General features: G+C 40.8%; 1 protein-coding gene across 1 annotated transcript in view; it reads right to left on the reverse strand.

Annotated features, from left to right (window-relative positions):
* The window catches only part of LOC129734856 (BDNF/NT-3 growth factors receptor-like), a 248,530-nt gene that overhangs the window by 210,208 nt on the left and 21,781 nt on the right, over positions 1-16,541 (reverse strand). The window contains exons 4-5 of the mRNA XM_055700189.1: positions 9,624-9,692; positions 7,728-7,882 (exon numbers count right to left, since the gene is read on the reverse strand). Of these exons, the coding sequence (XP_055556164.1) occupies positions 7,728-7,882; positions 9,624-9,692 (224 nt within the window). The remainder of the gene's footprint in view (positions 1-7,727; positions 7,883-9,623; positions 9,693-16,541) is intronic.

Below are 16,541 nucleotides of genomic sequence, written 5' to 3' on the forward strand. Positions count from 1 at the left end.
CCTGAAGGAGGCCCCATGGAGAGGAGCCCATGCTGGAACAGGTTTTCTGGCAGGACTTGTGACCCCACAGGGGAACCCGCACTGGAGCAGTCTGTTCCTGAAGGACTGCACCCTGTGGAAAGGATGCATGCTGGAGCAGTTCTTGAAGAACTGCAGCCCATGGGAAGGACCCATGTTGGAGAAGTTCATGCAGGACCGTCTACCATGGGAGGGACACCCCGCTGGAGCAGGGCAAAAGCATGAGGAGGAAGAAGCAACAGAAACAAAGTGTTATGAACTGTCTGCAGTCCCCATTCCCCATCCCCCTGTGCCACTCAGGGTGAAGAGGTAGAGAAGTGGGGAGTAAAGATGATCTTGGAAAGAAGGGAGGGGTGGGGGGAAGGTGTTTTTAAGATATGTTCTTATTTCTCATTATCCTACTCTGATATGATTGGCCAAGCGGAGCCTGTTTTGCCTGTGAAAGTAATTGCTGAGTGATTTCCCTCTCCTTATGTCAACCTGTGAGATTTTCATCATATTTTTTCCCCTTGTCCTGTCGAGGAGAGGGAGCGATAGAGTGGCTTTGGTGGGCACCTGGCAGCCAGCAAAGGTCAACTCGACACAGTCCTTTGTGGCGCTCAACATGGAGCACGAGGAATTTGAGATAAGGATAGTAATTGGGAGATGTAATGGGCAAAACACGGACTGAACATTGTTAGAGAGTGGAATAATTGTGGAGAATTTTTGTTGTAATTATGGTGAAAGGACAAGTGTTAGAGTATGTGTAAATTGTCCACTTTTATTGGTGTTGTGATGATGTTTTTTGATTTTGATGTGGGGAATTCTTTTTGTTGATGTAAGTGAGGCTTGTGAAGATTGTAGATTGTGTGATGGATGAATGTGCATTTTAATGATAATTTTAAAATATGTGATTCACAGAGGTGAGGGGTGGAATGTATTGGGTTTACATGGCAAAGTTTCGGTAGTGGGTTAAACTTGGCTGGCTGCCAGGTGCCCACCAAGCTACTCTATCACTCTCTCTCTTCAGCAGGACAGGGGGAAGAAAATAAGATGAAAAACTCATGGGTAAAGATAAAGGTAGTTTAATAAAGAAAAACAAAAGCCACATGTAAAAGCAAAGGAAAACAAACAAAAAAATATTCTCTACTTCCCACCAGCAGGCAATGTCCAGCCACTTCCTGGGAAGTAGAGCCTCAGTATATGTAGCAGTTGCTTTGGAAAACAAGTGTCTTAATAACTAATGCCCCCCCAACACACTTTTTCTCTTATCTTTTCTTGCTGAGCATGACATAATATGGTATGGAATATCACTTTAGCCAGTTTGAGTCAGCTGTCCTGGCTATATCCCCTCCCAACCTCTTGCCCACCCCCAGCCTACTGTCCTTTGGGGGTGGGGCAGGGTTGGAGAGACAGCATGATGCTGTGAGCACTGCTCAGCAGTAGTCAAAACATTAGTGTGTTATCAACACCCTTCTAGCTACAAATACAAAGCACAGAACTATGAGGGCTGCTATAGAGAAAGTTAACACCATCCCAGCCAGACCCAATACAATCCAGAAAAAATTAGTCTCATGTACTTTTCTGCTACTTTGGTGAGTATATTTAGCTAGCAAATATGACCAATAAAAAGACAGAAAACATCTGCAGAAACAATACATGAAAAATAAGATTACAATGCTGGGAGGATAAACAAAACTGAAAACCAGATCAAGCACCACACCAACATACACAAAACAGTTCCTTGGATTAACTAAATTGACCAGATTGGCTAGATTTACCAGCATTATTAGACTGAGATCTACAGCAACAGAAAAATCCACATGGGGCTGCAGAGACAACTGTAGAAGACAGGCCTTACACAAAAATACTAGAAGAAAAAGACCTCTTCAGTTTCAATGAGTTCAGTAATAGCAGCTCAGCGATCAAATGCTTACCAGAGGCAGCAACTAATAACTTGATATAACATCCCAAAGAATCTGATCCTGCATCCCTGTGATTAAGTGAGCTCCAGGTGATCTCCAGAAGACTAATGGACTTACAAGTGATCTTACCCCACACATAGGACATGCCTTGCTTCCAGGAATTTAACGCACCAGTGGCAATCGCAGCCATCACTTACAGAAACAGTAATGAGAACAAAGTATTTACTTCTCTTTCTAGATTTTCTAATGCTATTTACCAGCTGGAAACAAGAAAGAGGAAGGTGTAGGTGGCCACACTGTATGGATGACCACCAGCTGTGAAAACGGCAAAAGTAAAGCACATCATTTCTCTACACAAAAGGCTCTACTAATACAACTGTGGTAGATGCAACTTAAAAACCTTTGACATAGTAATTAAGTGTGACTTTAAAATTTAAAAGAATCCAGCAATTTTCATCACACATAAATACATTCCAAACGCAGTTGGAAAAAATAGTGCTGCAAACATCAAACTAATTGATTGACACTTTTAATATTGTTCTTGGAAAGGATCTTCTAGTTATAGAACACACCTAATTATAATTGTCAACAACAGAAATCACAAAGTTGATGGCATCTAAATTGTAACTGGCCTTTAATCAGCTCATTAATGAACAGATTTAGCAGGGGAAGGGGACAGAATTTTGAGCAACTCAGAAGAGCCAGGGGATGCCAATTTATTAGGAACCAACAGGGAAACACATGTGAAATGCCTCAAAGGAATTAGAGTGTGTTCCTCTAAATAGGTGACATGGTTGATAGCCCTGCTGAAGTGCCTCTATACCAATGCATGCGGCATAGGTAACAAACAAAAGAAGCTGGAGGGGCAAGGGTTTCCCTCTATGTAAAAAAAAAAATAATAAAAAAAATGGATTGACCACACAAAGCTGTTTTTGAAAAACAGTGATGAAAAGGTCAAGATCTTATGGGTAAAAAATTAGGGGTCATGCCAACAAAGGAACCTCGTGGTTGGTGTTTACTACAGGACCCCCAATCAAGGGGAGCCTGTTGACAAAGCATTCTTACGTCAACTACAGGAAGCATCGTGCTCGAAGGCCCTGATCTGCCAGGGGACTTCAATCACCCTGACATCTGCTGGAAAAGCAGCACAGCGAGCTGTAAGCAGTCCAAGAGACTCTTGGAGTGCATCGAGGATAATTTCTTAATCCAGGTGATAGACAGCCCAGCCAGAGGAGAACCATTGCCAGACCTGTTGCTAGATTAACTAATTAGAGGGGTCAAGACTGGTGGCAGCCTGGGCTGTAGTAATAATACCCTGGTGGAATTTACAGTCTTGAGGGATATGGGCCAAGTGAAGAGTAAAGTCAAGACCCTGGATTTTAGGAGGGTAAGCTTTCAGCTGTTTAAGGAATTAGTGCGGGGAACCCCCTGGGAAACTGCCCTTGGGGATAAAAGGAGCTGAACAGAGCTGGCAGCTCTTTCAGGACATTTTTCTTAGAGCACAAGAGCTCTCGATTCTCATGTGTAAGAATTGGAGCAAGGAAGGCAGGAGACCAGCATGGCTCAGTAAGGACCTCCTGCTCAAAGTACGGTGCAAGAAGGAAACGCATAAGAAGTGGAACCAGGGATGTGTATCCTGGGAAATATATAGGGGCGCTGCCCAGATGTGTAGGGATGTGATCAGAAAAGCTAAGGCACAGTTGGAGCTGAATATGGCAAGGGATGAGAATAATAATAATAAGAGCTTCTAGAGGTATGTTGGAAAAAAAAAAAAAAAAAAGCAAGATTAAAGAAAATGTACTATCCCCTGATAAAAAAGACAGGAGAACGAGTAAAAACCGACATGGAGAAAACTGAGGTAGTCAGCATTTTTTTTGCCTCATTTTTCAATGGCAATTGCTCTTCCCACATTTCTTGAGTCCCTGAATCTCAAGGCAGATACTGGGAGAATGAGCTCCCTCCCATCGTAAGAATAGATCAGGTTCAAGACTACCTGAGGAACCTGAACATACACAAGTCCATGGGACTGAATGATATCCATCCCAGGGTCCTGAGGGAATTGGCTGATGCCACTCACTAAGCCACTCTCAGTTATATTTGAAAAGTCATAGCAGTCAGGTGAAGTCCCCAATGACTGGAGAAAAGGGAAATATCCCACTCATTTTTAAAAAGGGTAAAAAAGAAGACCCTGGGAACTACCAACCAGTCAGTCTCACCTCTGTTCCTGCTAAAATCATGGAATATATACTCCTGGAATATATCTCAAAACATATGGAACGTAGGGAAGTGATCAGAAACAGCTAACAAGGCTTCACCAAGGGCAAGTTGTGCCTGAATAATCCAGTGGCCTTCTATGATGGAGTTATATCAATGACATAGATAGTGGATTGAGTTCACCCTCAGCAAATTTGTAAACGACACCAACCTGAGTGGTGCAGTTGATGCCCTAGAGAGAAGGGATGCCATCTAGAGGGACCTTGTCAGGCGGTAGAGGTTGGCCACATATGAACCTCGTGACGTTCAACAAGGCCAAGTGCAAGGTCCTGAACCTGGGTCAGGGCAATCCTCAATATCAGTATAGACTAGGGGATGAACTGATTAAGAATAGCCCTGTGGAGAAGGACTTGGAGATACTGGTGGATGAAAAACTGCACATGGGCCAGCAATGTGCACTTGCAGTCCAGAATGCCAATTGTATCCTGGGCTGCATAAAAAGAAACGTAGCCAGCAGGCTGATGGATGTGACTCTCCCCCTCTACTCTGCTCTCGTGAGACCCCATCTGGAGTACAGCTTCCAGTTCTGGAGTCCCCAGTACAGGAAAGACATGGACCTGTTGGAGCGGGTCCAGAGGAGGGCCACAACAATGGTCAGAGGGCTGGAACACCTCTCCCATGAAGAAAGGCTGAGAGAGCTGGGGTGGTTCAGCCTGGAGAAGACTCCAGAGTCATCTTATTGCAGCCTTTCACTACTTAAAGGGGTCTTATAAGAAAGACAGAGAAAGACTTTTTACCAAGGCCTGTAGTGACAGGACAAGGGGCGATGGTTTTAAACTGAAAGAGGGTAGATTTAGATTGGACATAAGGAAGACATTTTTTACGATGAGGATGGTGAGACACTGGAATATGTTGCCCAAAGAAGCTGTGGATGCCCCATCATTGGAAGTGTTCAAGGTCTGGTTGGATGGGGCTTTGAGCAACCTGGTCTAGTGAAAGATGTTCCTGCCCATGGCAGGGGAGTTGGAACTAGATGAACTTTAAAGGTCCTTTCCAACCCAAACCATTCTATGATTCTATGATTTCTACCATATAAACAGTAATTAAATTACCTTTTTAATTTTCACATGAATTATCTACAAAGCAGAGCCTTATGACCAAGAAACCACAGTGGTCTCTTCCAACTTCACAGGAAGAGATTTATTAGTAAGGTGTCCTATTATCAGGACTTTTACCACATACAGGCTACTTTATTACATTATGAAGTAATTAACTCCTGCAAGGAAAAAAAAAAAAAAAGACTATGTTTGCTTAGTACCTAAAAAATCCCCCAAAATTAAAAAATCGAGAAACCAGACATGGGATGAAACAATCAGTAAAAAAAATTTAAAAAATGTTTCATTAACAAAATTCACAAAGACCTTCATGCCTAAAACAACTGCTGACATCCAAAGGAGCTAAAAGGGGCTTCTTCCTCTGTTTCAGTTATACTTACTGGCCTTTCAGACTGTGCTAGAAATTAAATAAGCCAAGTACATTAGTGGGTTTTCTGGAAACTATCTTGTGCTTTTAAACAAAGAAAAAGATGTACAGAAATGCTGAAAGCAACATCTATGCCAGCCATACATTGTATGTTTGATATATCTTCCAGAAGACAAGCCATGTTCATGAAGACTGTCATTTGTTTTCACCAAGGACTTCCTATTCTCCATCTAGGAAATGGCTGTGTTGTCATCTACCTCTTCTAAGTAAAAAGCTATGTCCTATGTTGGTTCATACCAGAAAAAGTAAATTAAGGGGAAAAACTCACCAGAAGAGGTAGTGGGGAAGAAAAAGAGAGAAAAATACAGAGTGTATAAAGTCTAGTTATATTTGGATCCTGTAAATTAATATTAAACCAAATGTGGGAATAATTTGCAGGCCTGTGCTAACATTCACAGCTCTTCAGCAAAAGACTCATTCCTCATATGCAAAATTCCACATACTGATACTTCAGTCTGAATGTCATAAATGCTCACAGTCAAGGGCATCTTTCCTCCTCCTCTTCCCCCTCTAGTTTGAAGTGCTACCTTCTCTTCTCATGCCAAGTATTTTAATTAAGATATGTCCACAGGATGTGCACATGTGTACACATAGCATCTACATAGCATCAAGAGGTCAGAAACAAGTCTGCTGGGGCTGCAGATTCTAAAGAATTCAAGAGAAGGAAATAATGTCTTACACATTTAATTCAGGGAATTTAACACTGAGAATTTTCAAAGGAAAATCCTAGCTACCTAGCAGTTTCTAGATATGCTGGGCAAGGACATTAAGAGAGGCTATGCTGTCACTCCCATTTTGTGTGAATTGATTTCACTCCAGCAGGAGACCTTTCAACACCTGGCAGATGAATCTACCTTCTAGTCCATCCAGCTGGAGCAGCCAATCAGGTCAATTTAGCTCAACTCAGTATCATCTCCCATTTCAGGTAAATCAGACCAGACCCTGCAGTACATAAGTCCACCAACACAGGTTATGCATTAGTATCATTAAACACAGCACATACTGGGTCCACAGTAGGTCCCCTCCATGGCTCTAACTCACCAGTGACTGCAATCAGAGAGTGTTGCACCCTCCGTATAGCCATTGGAGAGAAGGGCGCTCAGTAGGCAACAATGGAAGAAAGAAAGGTAGAATTTGTTTGTTCCTCCTGACATTCACCTTTGCTTACAGCTTTCCCAGTCCAAATCAGCCCTCTGTGAGGAAACCCTGCTCTTTTCCTCTTATCTGACTGCCACTGAGCACCCCAGCACCCCATCCCACAAAGAAAACTCCAGACTTCAATAGGCTTCACATCAAATCAGAAATACCTGAGCTCTGCCCCCATCCACAGAGGAAGAGTATCTCTTCAACTATCAGGTGAAATATTCCACCAGCTGTTCCAGGACTAAATACAGGAATTGAAGTTGCATTCAAAAAACAAAGGGGATGGCCTTAGTGTCACCATTTTTCCACCATTTCCAAATCCATATAAGCTAACTGAAGATAATACTCTGCAAAATGCTACAAACCTAAGCTTGTAAGGTCTCTTTTGCACAGCCTATGCAAAGTTTTATCTGCATGAAAACCAGCTATTTGTTAATTTTTTCTCTTTCAGTAGGCACATTTTTTTTAATTTCCTTCCTGTAGCCCTAGCAGTAGATTTTGTATTTTTGAAGGAAAAGAAAGATTTCATTTACCTCACATAACTGAAAAAAAAATTCAAGGAAGCAAAACCTTGTGTCTGTTCAGCTTGGAAGCACTACTATTTTGTTCAATAAAGGTACATGCATTTTATATAATTCTTGTGTGTTATCTGTAATTGATACTCTGTTTTCCTGCACTTGAATAACAGTATGTTTTTAAAGGTTCAAGGAAAAAAAAGGCTTTATGTGAAGCTCCCAAAATTATTCCATGTGGCATAAAAGACCGGTGAGTGGTTAATATTACCCCCTAAAAAACTTTTCCTTTAGCAGCACTGTTGTCATCTTGATGGGTATCTTGTCAAAAAGCATGTTTATTTTTTCTTTCTCACAATATCTTAGTAAGAACTTTATGTTAAAAGAGTATTACCGCAGTTTGGGACCTTCATATCCAGCAAGGATGTTCTCTTGGTGCTGTCATCTATGCAATATAAATCCCAAGTTTCTCTGTAAAACTTGGTCTCTTGAAATTTCTTGATCCACATAATTTCACAGGAACACTTGAATGGATTGTCCAGCAATATCCTACAGCAAAAATCAAACAATTTCTTAAGAACGTATCATGCATATAGAAAAAAAATTCAAAGTACTCATGCAGGTAAAACTGAAAGTTGAACTCTACTTTAAAAAGGTATGGATCAAAGACCTCAGTGCAGTGCAAACTGTAAGTAGATATGGTTTCTTTGTAGAAAATGAAGCTCTGTCTGCACCAATTAAGAATCCATCCTGCTACAGATCAGAGAGATCACACAGGGGGCTGAATCCCTATCTCAAATTTACTGGTGTAAATCAGGAGTGCCTGGAGAATTGGGCTTTCCACTAAGATCCATTTTATTTCATAGCAGCTAAACACATCACAAATTTTTCTCTCGTATGATAGACTCTGCTCAACTATCTCAGAAAGACCACTCCGGAAAAAGCTTATTGCTGTTAAGTGTGGGAGAGGAAGATGGAGACTATCTGATCGTTACTAATGGGAAGTAAGAAAACAGCTGGTTCTTATGAAGGAAAGTAAGAAAGAAAAACATGTTTATCTGGCCAAAAGGTGTTTGCATGTTTATAACCATATATAGCTATGTAACTGTATGAACAGCTTCCACCCCAAGCCTGGTGGAACATACAGCTGGAATTTGTATCCGAGCTCAGAGATATAAATATGACCTTCTCTGCACAATAAAGCATCTTTGGTTGCACCACAACCTGAGTCCGTGCCTTCATACGCCACAGTTAAGTGGATAAATTCTTTACAGAGCCAGGCAAATTCTTACTCTAATCATAAAAAAGGATTTCACACAACCTTAAAGATTCATCATGTATATTACTCTGAAAAACTATCACAGTAAAGGCCCTATGTAATGTAGAAATAATAACTGAAAAAATGGCCCTGAAACAGAAATGTATAGTATAATCTAGCTATATAGCATGTTGTATGAAATTTAAATCACTGATTAGCAAATCAAACATGGACCTGTTGGAGTGAGTCCAGAGGAGGCCACAAAGATGATCAGAGGGCTGGAGCACCTCTCCTATGAAGACAGGCTGAGAGAGTTGGGGTTGTTCAAACTAGAGAAGAGAAGGCTCTAGGGAGACCTTATAGCAGCCTGCCAGTACCTAAAGGGGCCTACAAGAAAGCTGGAAAAGGACTTTTTACAAGGGCATGTAGTGATAGGACAAGCGGGAATGGCTTTAAATTGAAAGAGGGTAGATTTAGACTAGATATAAGGAAGAAATTCTTCACTATGAGAGTGGTGAGACACTGGAACAGGTTACCCAGAGAAGTTGTGGATGTCCCATCCCTGGAAGTGTTCAAAGCCAGGTTGGATGTGGCTTTGAGCAACCTGGTCTAGTAGAAGATGTCCTTGCCCATGGCAGGAGGTTTGAAAATAGATGATCTATAAGGTCTCTTCTAACCCAAACCATTCTATGAACCTGTGATCTGTAGATGGCTGTATTTTTTACTAGCTCAAATATTTAATACAAGCACCAGTAGTTTTGTGTGAAATAATCTCATTTAAAGTATTTTAAAGTTGAAGGGGAAAAGCTATTTTGATCTATAAATTTATGTTAAAAGATAAATGTGATCTTTTCTGAAGGCCTGGAATTAAAATCTCTCTGCACTTATGTCACTGGCAACATATTTGAGACCTTCTTTGGATCAGAATTTAATTTCTAGTCTTTGATGGACCTGTAGCTTCAAAATAACAAACTTCAAAGTCCTTTCATTGCTAGCCATAAATAAACTTTATTTTAAAAAATGACAACTTACAGATCAGACAAACCCAGATGGTGAAAAGGCTTCTTGGACAAACTTGAGAGCTTGTTTCTGGATAAATTGCTATGGGAAAACAGAAAAATTGTATTAATTAGGGCTGTTTCTTCTTACACTCCCAATACAGTTTGTGTGTCAAAAAAAAACAATGAAGAGCCTAAACCAGCTCTAAAAAGTCCTTATTCCTTTAACTTCAGTGGGAAAGGAATAGTACTCCATCTCTTTTTACAGTTTGATGGGTTTCAAGGATTTGAATCCAACCTGTGGCTGAAGTTATATTCCTTAAAATCAAACTCAACAGGGGGTCAATATTTTCACTTAAAGCACTTGTGTTCATTACAGAAAAGCATCAGATTTAATTGTGTTTCACAAGTATTATGTAAAGTCCAGGTGTTAATTATATGCTTAATTTATTCATAAGTTAAATGGTTGTATCCCTTTCTTTGATAGTGCACCAAACTCTGTACTCACGTACTAGCACACATCCACATCAGAGACTTTTATTTATTATGTTCAAATTACATGTGCAATATGCACCCACAGGAAAGATCAAAAGCAAAAATGTAAAATGCCTATATTGGGGTTTTTTATGTCAATTAAGTGTTTACAGTTTCCAGTTTCCAGTGCTAATTAAATGAAAGGTCCTCTCCCATTATGCAGAGCAAAGAAATGCTCATCTGAATCAGAAATGCTCCCCTTCCTAAGTTTACAAAAATGTTTTCTCCAAACCAAAATAATGCTGAGTTTCCATAGTCTTACCAGTCCACAAATTAAAGATAGTGAGAGCATTAAACTGTAAAATTGACAATAGTGTAGTGCAAATCAGCATTATGAGCCAAAATACCACGAGTTTTATGTGGTATTATAGAAGTGAAATAGGGTCTCCATATTTTAAGTTGCATAGCATTTAAAACAGGGATTAAACCTCTTCCCCCTGCTCCCTGGCTAAAACCCAGTGTTTATTCCCCCTACTTTCAGCCCTTGATCTCTGAGTACAAGATAATTTTCAGAGAAATTATGGGGATACATTTTATAAACATTTAGAACAGAATCTTTAAGAGATTTTATTTACTATACTTTTGTTGATTCCTTCTAGCAAACAATTGCTGCGGGCATTTCGGGCGAGCGGGAGTCAGATACGAATACTCACGGAGTTCAAGATCTGATCCGTTTATTGTACAAACCAGGTAAACTTTTATAAGGCATTCTATAAACGTGCGATAATGTGATTGGCTATCTTACAAGCATATAATAATATGATTGGTTAACAATTGTTTACTGGGAAGATTTCTGTTTCTGCTTGTTCTGGCACATAGGCTCCTTTCTGCGGTCTCCTAGTTCTTCTTATCGCGTCCTGTCGGCCTTGGTTTTGTGCAAACATCTGCAATTTGCTCCTTTTTCTTCATCCCACTGTTCTGGTCGTAACCTCGTCTTATCTCTTCAGTATTTTTCCACTTGCTTCAGAGTTCAGTATAATCATTCAATACAGCAAGAGCCCCAACACCTCCCCCTTTCTTTTTAAACACAGCATTAATACTGCGTTCCACACAGCTCTGAAAACATTGTAAAAGGCAAGGCACTAAAAGTAACAAAAGAATAACAAACAACAATATAGACAGACCTTGTTTCAATAAATCCCTCAACCACCCTCAATTCTTGTTGAGGTAAATAAATTGATACATTTAAACGGTAAATCAACTGTTGCAAAAAATACATATTTTTGATAAGTGTAGTATTCCACCAGGTACAGTTATCTCCAAGGCCATGATTCATGTCATTATACTGCCGATCTAACCAACCCCAATATGATTGATTTATAGCCGTATAGTTTACTCCCAAAGGCTCAAAATCAGGCCAGTGTATATAAGGGTAGCCAATTAAGGAAAATAACACAAATGTGCATATCTACATGTGCACACACCTTTTAGTTCAGAACCAATCTGTGATAAAAGGCCTTAGCCTTATGGCATCATTGAATCTTAACGAGTACAGTAATTAAAAATGCAGTCTTAATGTAAGTGCGATTTATGCTGACATTCCCTCAAATGCTACACGTGAGTATTTTTCACTCAACTGCCTCAAGTTAAAATAGTAGTATTTGTTAATATGTATTAAAAATCATTAATTCTCTACAATAGCAGTTGACTTCCATAACACTATGTAAGCAAAAGAGGCTTAAGATGGGTTTTCTGAATGCTAACAACTTATTTTAGACTGTCTAAACTCAGGTCTTGAAAGATTTCACTCTGCCAGACATAGAAACACTGTTGCACTCCAGTTGTGATATCCCTTTTCCCAAGTTGTCACATGCACATCTCGCTCAAGCAACATTATTGTTAAAGTTTCTCTCTGCTACATAAAAGCATATTGCACTTGTAGATATAAAAGACAGCACCCTTACTTAGATTATTACCTTATTACCTCATAACTCTTAGTATCTCTGATTTCATCACTTCAAAAATTCACCAGAAGCAGATAAAACCACAGCATCAGACTAAACTACACCTTAACTGCTGATTCAAATAAAGGCATTCTCTTCAGATATGCCTAATGCTTACAAATAATTTTGGCTGGTTTTGATCAAGAAACTATTATTACAATAATGATCAAAAATAATAATCCCGTTTGCAAAATGCCTTTAAGCCAGCCTCCTAGTCCCAACCAATTTCCACATTCAGAATACAGCATAAATACAGAATACAGAATAAATTATCTCCATCAAGGCAAAAAAGCTTCTTTTTAAACACAGAGATGTTTGCTAGTTCAAAGCAGAAACGCATTTCTTGTCGGTGACATCTGAAGCATTTTTTTTTTATTTTTTTTTTTTTTGGTGGGTTTGTAATCAAGTCCGTATTTTTCCTTGAGAAGCTTAAGCTGTTCCTCTTGTTTCAGGAGAGTTTCCAACTCTGATTTGTCGAATAGGTCCGTATTTCCCAAAGATATCATACATTTCCTCCGCTGTGATTTTATACGGCAGGTTCCGAATATAAAGGATCCTATTGACCTCTGGGGGCAGCCAGATGTCAGCTCGCTTGGCCGCTTGCATCGCCATGGCGCCGATCGGAGGGGGGGGTGGGGTGGGGTGGGGTGCCGCCTTGGAGAGAAACCGCGGCCGGGACGGGGCCTGCCGGGCCGCACGCCGCCGCTCGCCGCTTGTTCCTTTTTAGGACACCAGGGTGGTAATTCATCATCTAATCCCCACGCTATTCGTTCAGCAGTGGTCGGTACTGGATAAGCTTTGGATGTATAATCGGGGGGATTTTCACACGGAGGTTGTCCCTCTGGCTCTTCCTCCGACTGAGCAGTAGGATCGCCGGGAGACCGCACTGCAGCTTTAACAGCTGCAGCGACTTGCGCCTCACCGTGTAACTGCGCGACCATACCCCGTACAGCCCGATACGTGCGAGCCAAAGTCTTTACCCCCTTAGTCCCGACTTGCACAGATTCCCATAAGTCCTCTCCTATTTTCTTCCATGTTTCATTATTATATACATCTTGCGTAGAAGCAAGGTAACCACGGCGGCGACTCCAACATAGCAGATCAACTACTGCCTGCCGTGAGACTGGCGTTTCAGTTTTTTCTGCCAGTTTCATCAAACTGTCTACGATTGCTTTTTCCACCACTGATGCAGTGATTCCCATCCTGCTTAAATTTCCTGACTCACCGGTCAGCCGTGCACGTTCCGCCTTTCTTCGGGCGCCCAGCTCTCTCTCCGCTGGCAGCAGGATCCTCACCGGCTCCGCAGCTTGTAACACGATCCTTAATGAATCCTCCTGACCTTTTAACCGATCCTGTTGACCCTCATCGGATCGTCGGGGTCACCAGATGCTGCGGGCATTTCAGGCGAGCGGGAGTCAGATACGAATACTCACGGAGTTCAAGATCTGATCCGTTTATTGTACAAACCAGGTAAACTTTTATAAGGCATTCTATAAACGTGCGATAATGTGATTGGCTATCTTACAAGCATATAATAATATGATTGGATAACAATTGTTTACTGGGAAGATTTCTGTTTCTGCTTGTTCTGGCACGTAGGCTCCTTTCTGCGGTCTCCTAGTTCTTCTTATCGCGTCCTGTCGGCCTTGGTTTTGTGCAAACATCTGCAATTTGCTCCTTTTTCTTCATCCCACTGTTCTGGTCGTAACCTCGTCTTATCTCTTCAGTATTTTTCCACTTGCTTCAGAGTTCAGTATAATCATTCAATACAGCAAGAGCCCCAACAAACAATGGCCTGAAGTTTGCAAGCTGACTGGTCGCAATGTGTGAGACCAAAATGAGTGAGCTATTGTTTCATTACTCAGGTTGACTGACATGCCCTACAGTAGATGCTGGTGGAAACATCTCATGTGGATCCTGATGGACAAAATTAAGGTACAATTTGCATGTAGGACAGAAGTTGTGGCCAAGTAAAATCCAGTCAATATGTTAACTATGATGGTTTTCCTAATATTCACAAATAATAGTTTGGGAGGTTGAAAGGAAGTTAAAACCTCCTGTGAAATTGAGCTCTCCTCTCCAGCACTGAGACTATACAAAACACGTCAAATCTTACCCCTCCATAGATGATTCTCACTCATCAAAAAAACCCCATCCAATCCTGACACTGCAGAGCAGCACACACAGATGCCCCCTTGGTATTCCCAAATAAGACAAGTGCCTGCTTCTCTTACCTGCACAGTGACTAAATCCTGCCTTCCCTGAAATACAACCAGACATACAGTGGGTGCTACCTGCAAATAGGTACCTATGCCACTTATTAGTCTAGTGGAAGGCAACATATTCCAGGTCATGGGAGGACAAGATTTAAAACTTGGTTTCTGCACAGCAGAGGACCCTGCTCTTCCATACCAGGTGGACTCCCTAACCATCAAATGATGGGGCCCTCAGTGAAATCTCTGTCCAGCTGAAGTTGTTCCATTTCATGTGATCTTTCTTAACACCCTAAAAGGGAAAGCCCAGGCTCAAGCTCTGACTCCAGACCAAGCCAAATAGAAGGGGCTTTGAAAATCACCCCTCTCCCACTTTCTAAATACTAGAGTATCACAATACAGAAACATCTTATGTAAGAGCCCCAGCCATCCTAATTCCCCAACAAAAAAACCATAGTATTAGACTGGACAAGATCCTAGTTCATAACCTTCTTCTGAATCACAATTGCATATACATCAACGTAACAGATGTCAATCAGCTTAATTTGTTTCTAACAGTTTCATGAACTAGAGTTTTAATAAAGCCTGCATACCAACAGGTATGATGTATTCCATGATTTATCGTGTGCTCCAGTTGAAGCTTTTCCTGTGGCTGAAGTATTTTAAAAACATCTTGTCCATATGTATTCTCTAGTGCCCAATGGGACATAGGTGCACAATGATATTTTTCCCCTAAGCAGGACCCCTAATAGGGTCTCTATGTTCTGCCCAATGGCGAATTTTCACAAAACCTATTCACCTATATCAATTTTGGTTAGAATCAACCACTGGAGACAAAGACACTTTCTGATAGCATGAACCTCATTTTCCTAAGGAACTAGGCAAAAAAGACTATGAACGGATTCCTACCAACTCTCTCAGTTATTTTTTGCAGTGTCTACTTGCCCATACATCTGGGAAAGTTTTCCAAATATCTGTCTTCCTTGTTACAAATTAAAATCATTATTTCCTATCCTCATGGTCATGGAGAAAACTGATTATTCTCCTCTTCATAATCACTTTCCTTTTAAAAATCTGAAGTTGTATATTCTTTTTCATTTTTTCCTTTACTATATTGAACAAACCCAGCCTTCTCAGCCTATCCCAAAATTATTTGTTTTATAAAGTCCTTAAAGCTCTGTTGCTCTTCTCAAATATCTTTCTAGATAAGTAGATTCAGTGTTCTAATCCATATACAGTATTCCAATAGATGCCTTCTCAGCAGCTAAATTAATGGGGAAAAGATGCAAAAGACTTACACAAAATTATTTCTGATCTGTCCTGGTTTCATCTGGGACAGAGTTAACTTTCTTCTTAGTAGCTGGTGCAGTGCTGTGTTTTGGATTTGGTGTGAGAACAATGTTGATAGGACACTGATGGTTTTAGTTGTTGCTGGGTAATGTTTATATTAAGTCAAGGACTTTTCAGTTTCTTGTGCCCTGCCAGTGAGAGGGCTGGAGGGGTATGGGAAATTGGGAGGGGACACAGCCAGGTCAGCTGACCCAAACTAGCCAAAGGGATATTCCATACCATGGGATGTCATGCTGAGTATATAAACTGGGAGAAGAAGAAGGAAGGGAGGGATGTTTGGAGTTATGGTGTTTGTCTTCCCAAGTAACCATTACGCATGATGGAGCCCTGCTGTCCTGGGGATGGCCAAACACCTGCCTGCTGGTGGGAAGTTTTGCTTTGCTTGTGTGCACAGATTTTTGCTTTACCTATTAAATTGTCTTTATCTCAACCCTTGAGTTTTCTCACTTTTACTCTTCCAGTCTTCTTCCCCATCCCACTGTGGAGGGAGGGAGTGAGCAGCTGCGTGGAGCTTGGTTGCCAGCTGAGGTTAAACCATGACATGATCATAGACTGAATTTGCTTTGTTCTGCTGCATTATGCTCAGATTCTGTTTCAATATAGCCACTAAACATTTCTCTGCAACTGTGCCACTTAGCCAATATTTTCTCATTGTGCATTTCCATAGTCAGTACATATGAACTTGACTTCATGCAATTTCATCTTATACAATCATAATTCACTGGGAAACTGACACACAGGTAGACACACAAACTCATTCTGGAAGATACTTTCCTTATTTGCCAACTGATTATAGTAAAAGCAATTTAATTCATTAAGGACTATATGAAGTAATATGTAACCCTCATAGGCCAGCAAGATCCAGTTCATACTCTTCCAGTGTTTGTTCCATGTTAAGGACAGCAATTATTG

Source organism: Falco cherrug (genome assembly GCF_023634085.1).
Source record: "Falco cherrug isolate bFalChe1 chromosome W unlocalized genomic scaffold, bFalChe1.pri SUPER_W_unloc_1, whole genome shotgun sequence".
NCBI classification, from domain to species: Eukaryota; Metazoa; Chordata; class Aves; order Falconiformes; family Falconidae; genus Falco; species Falco cherrug.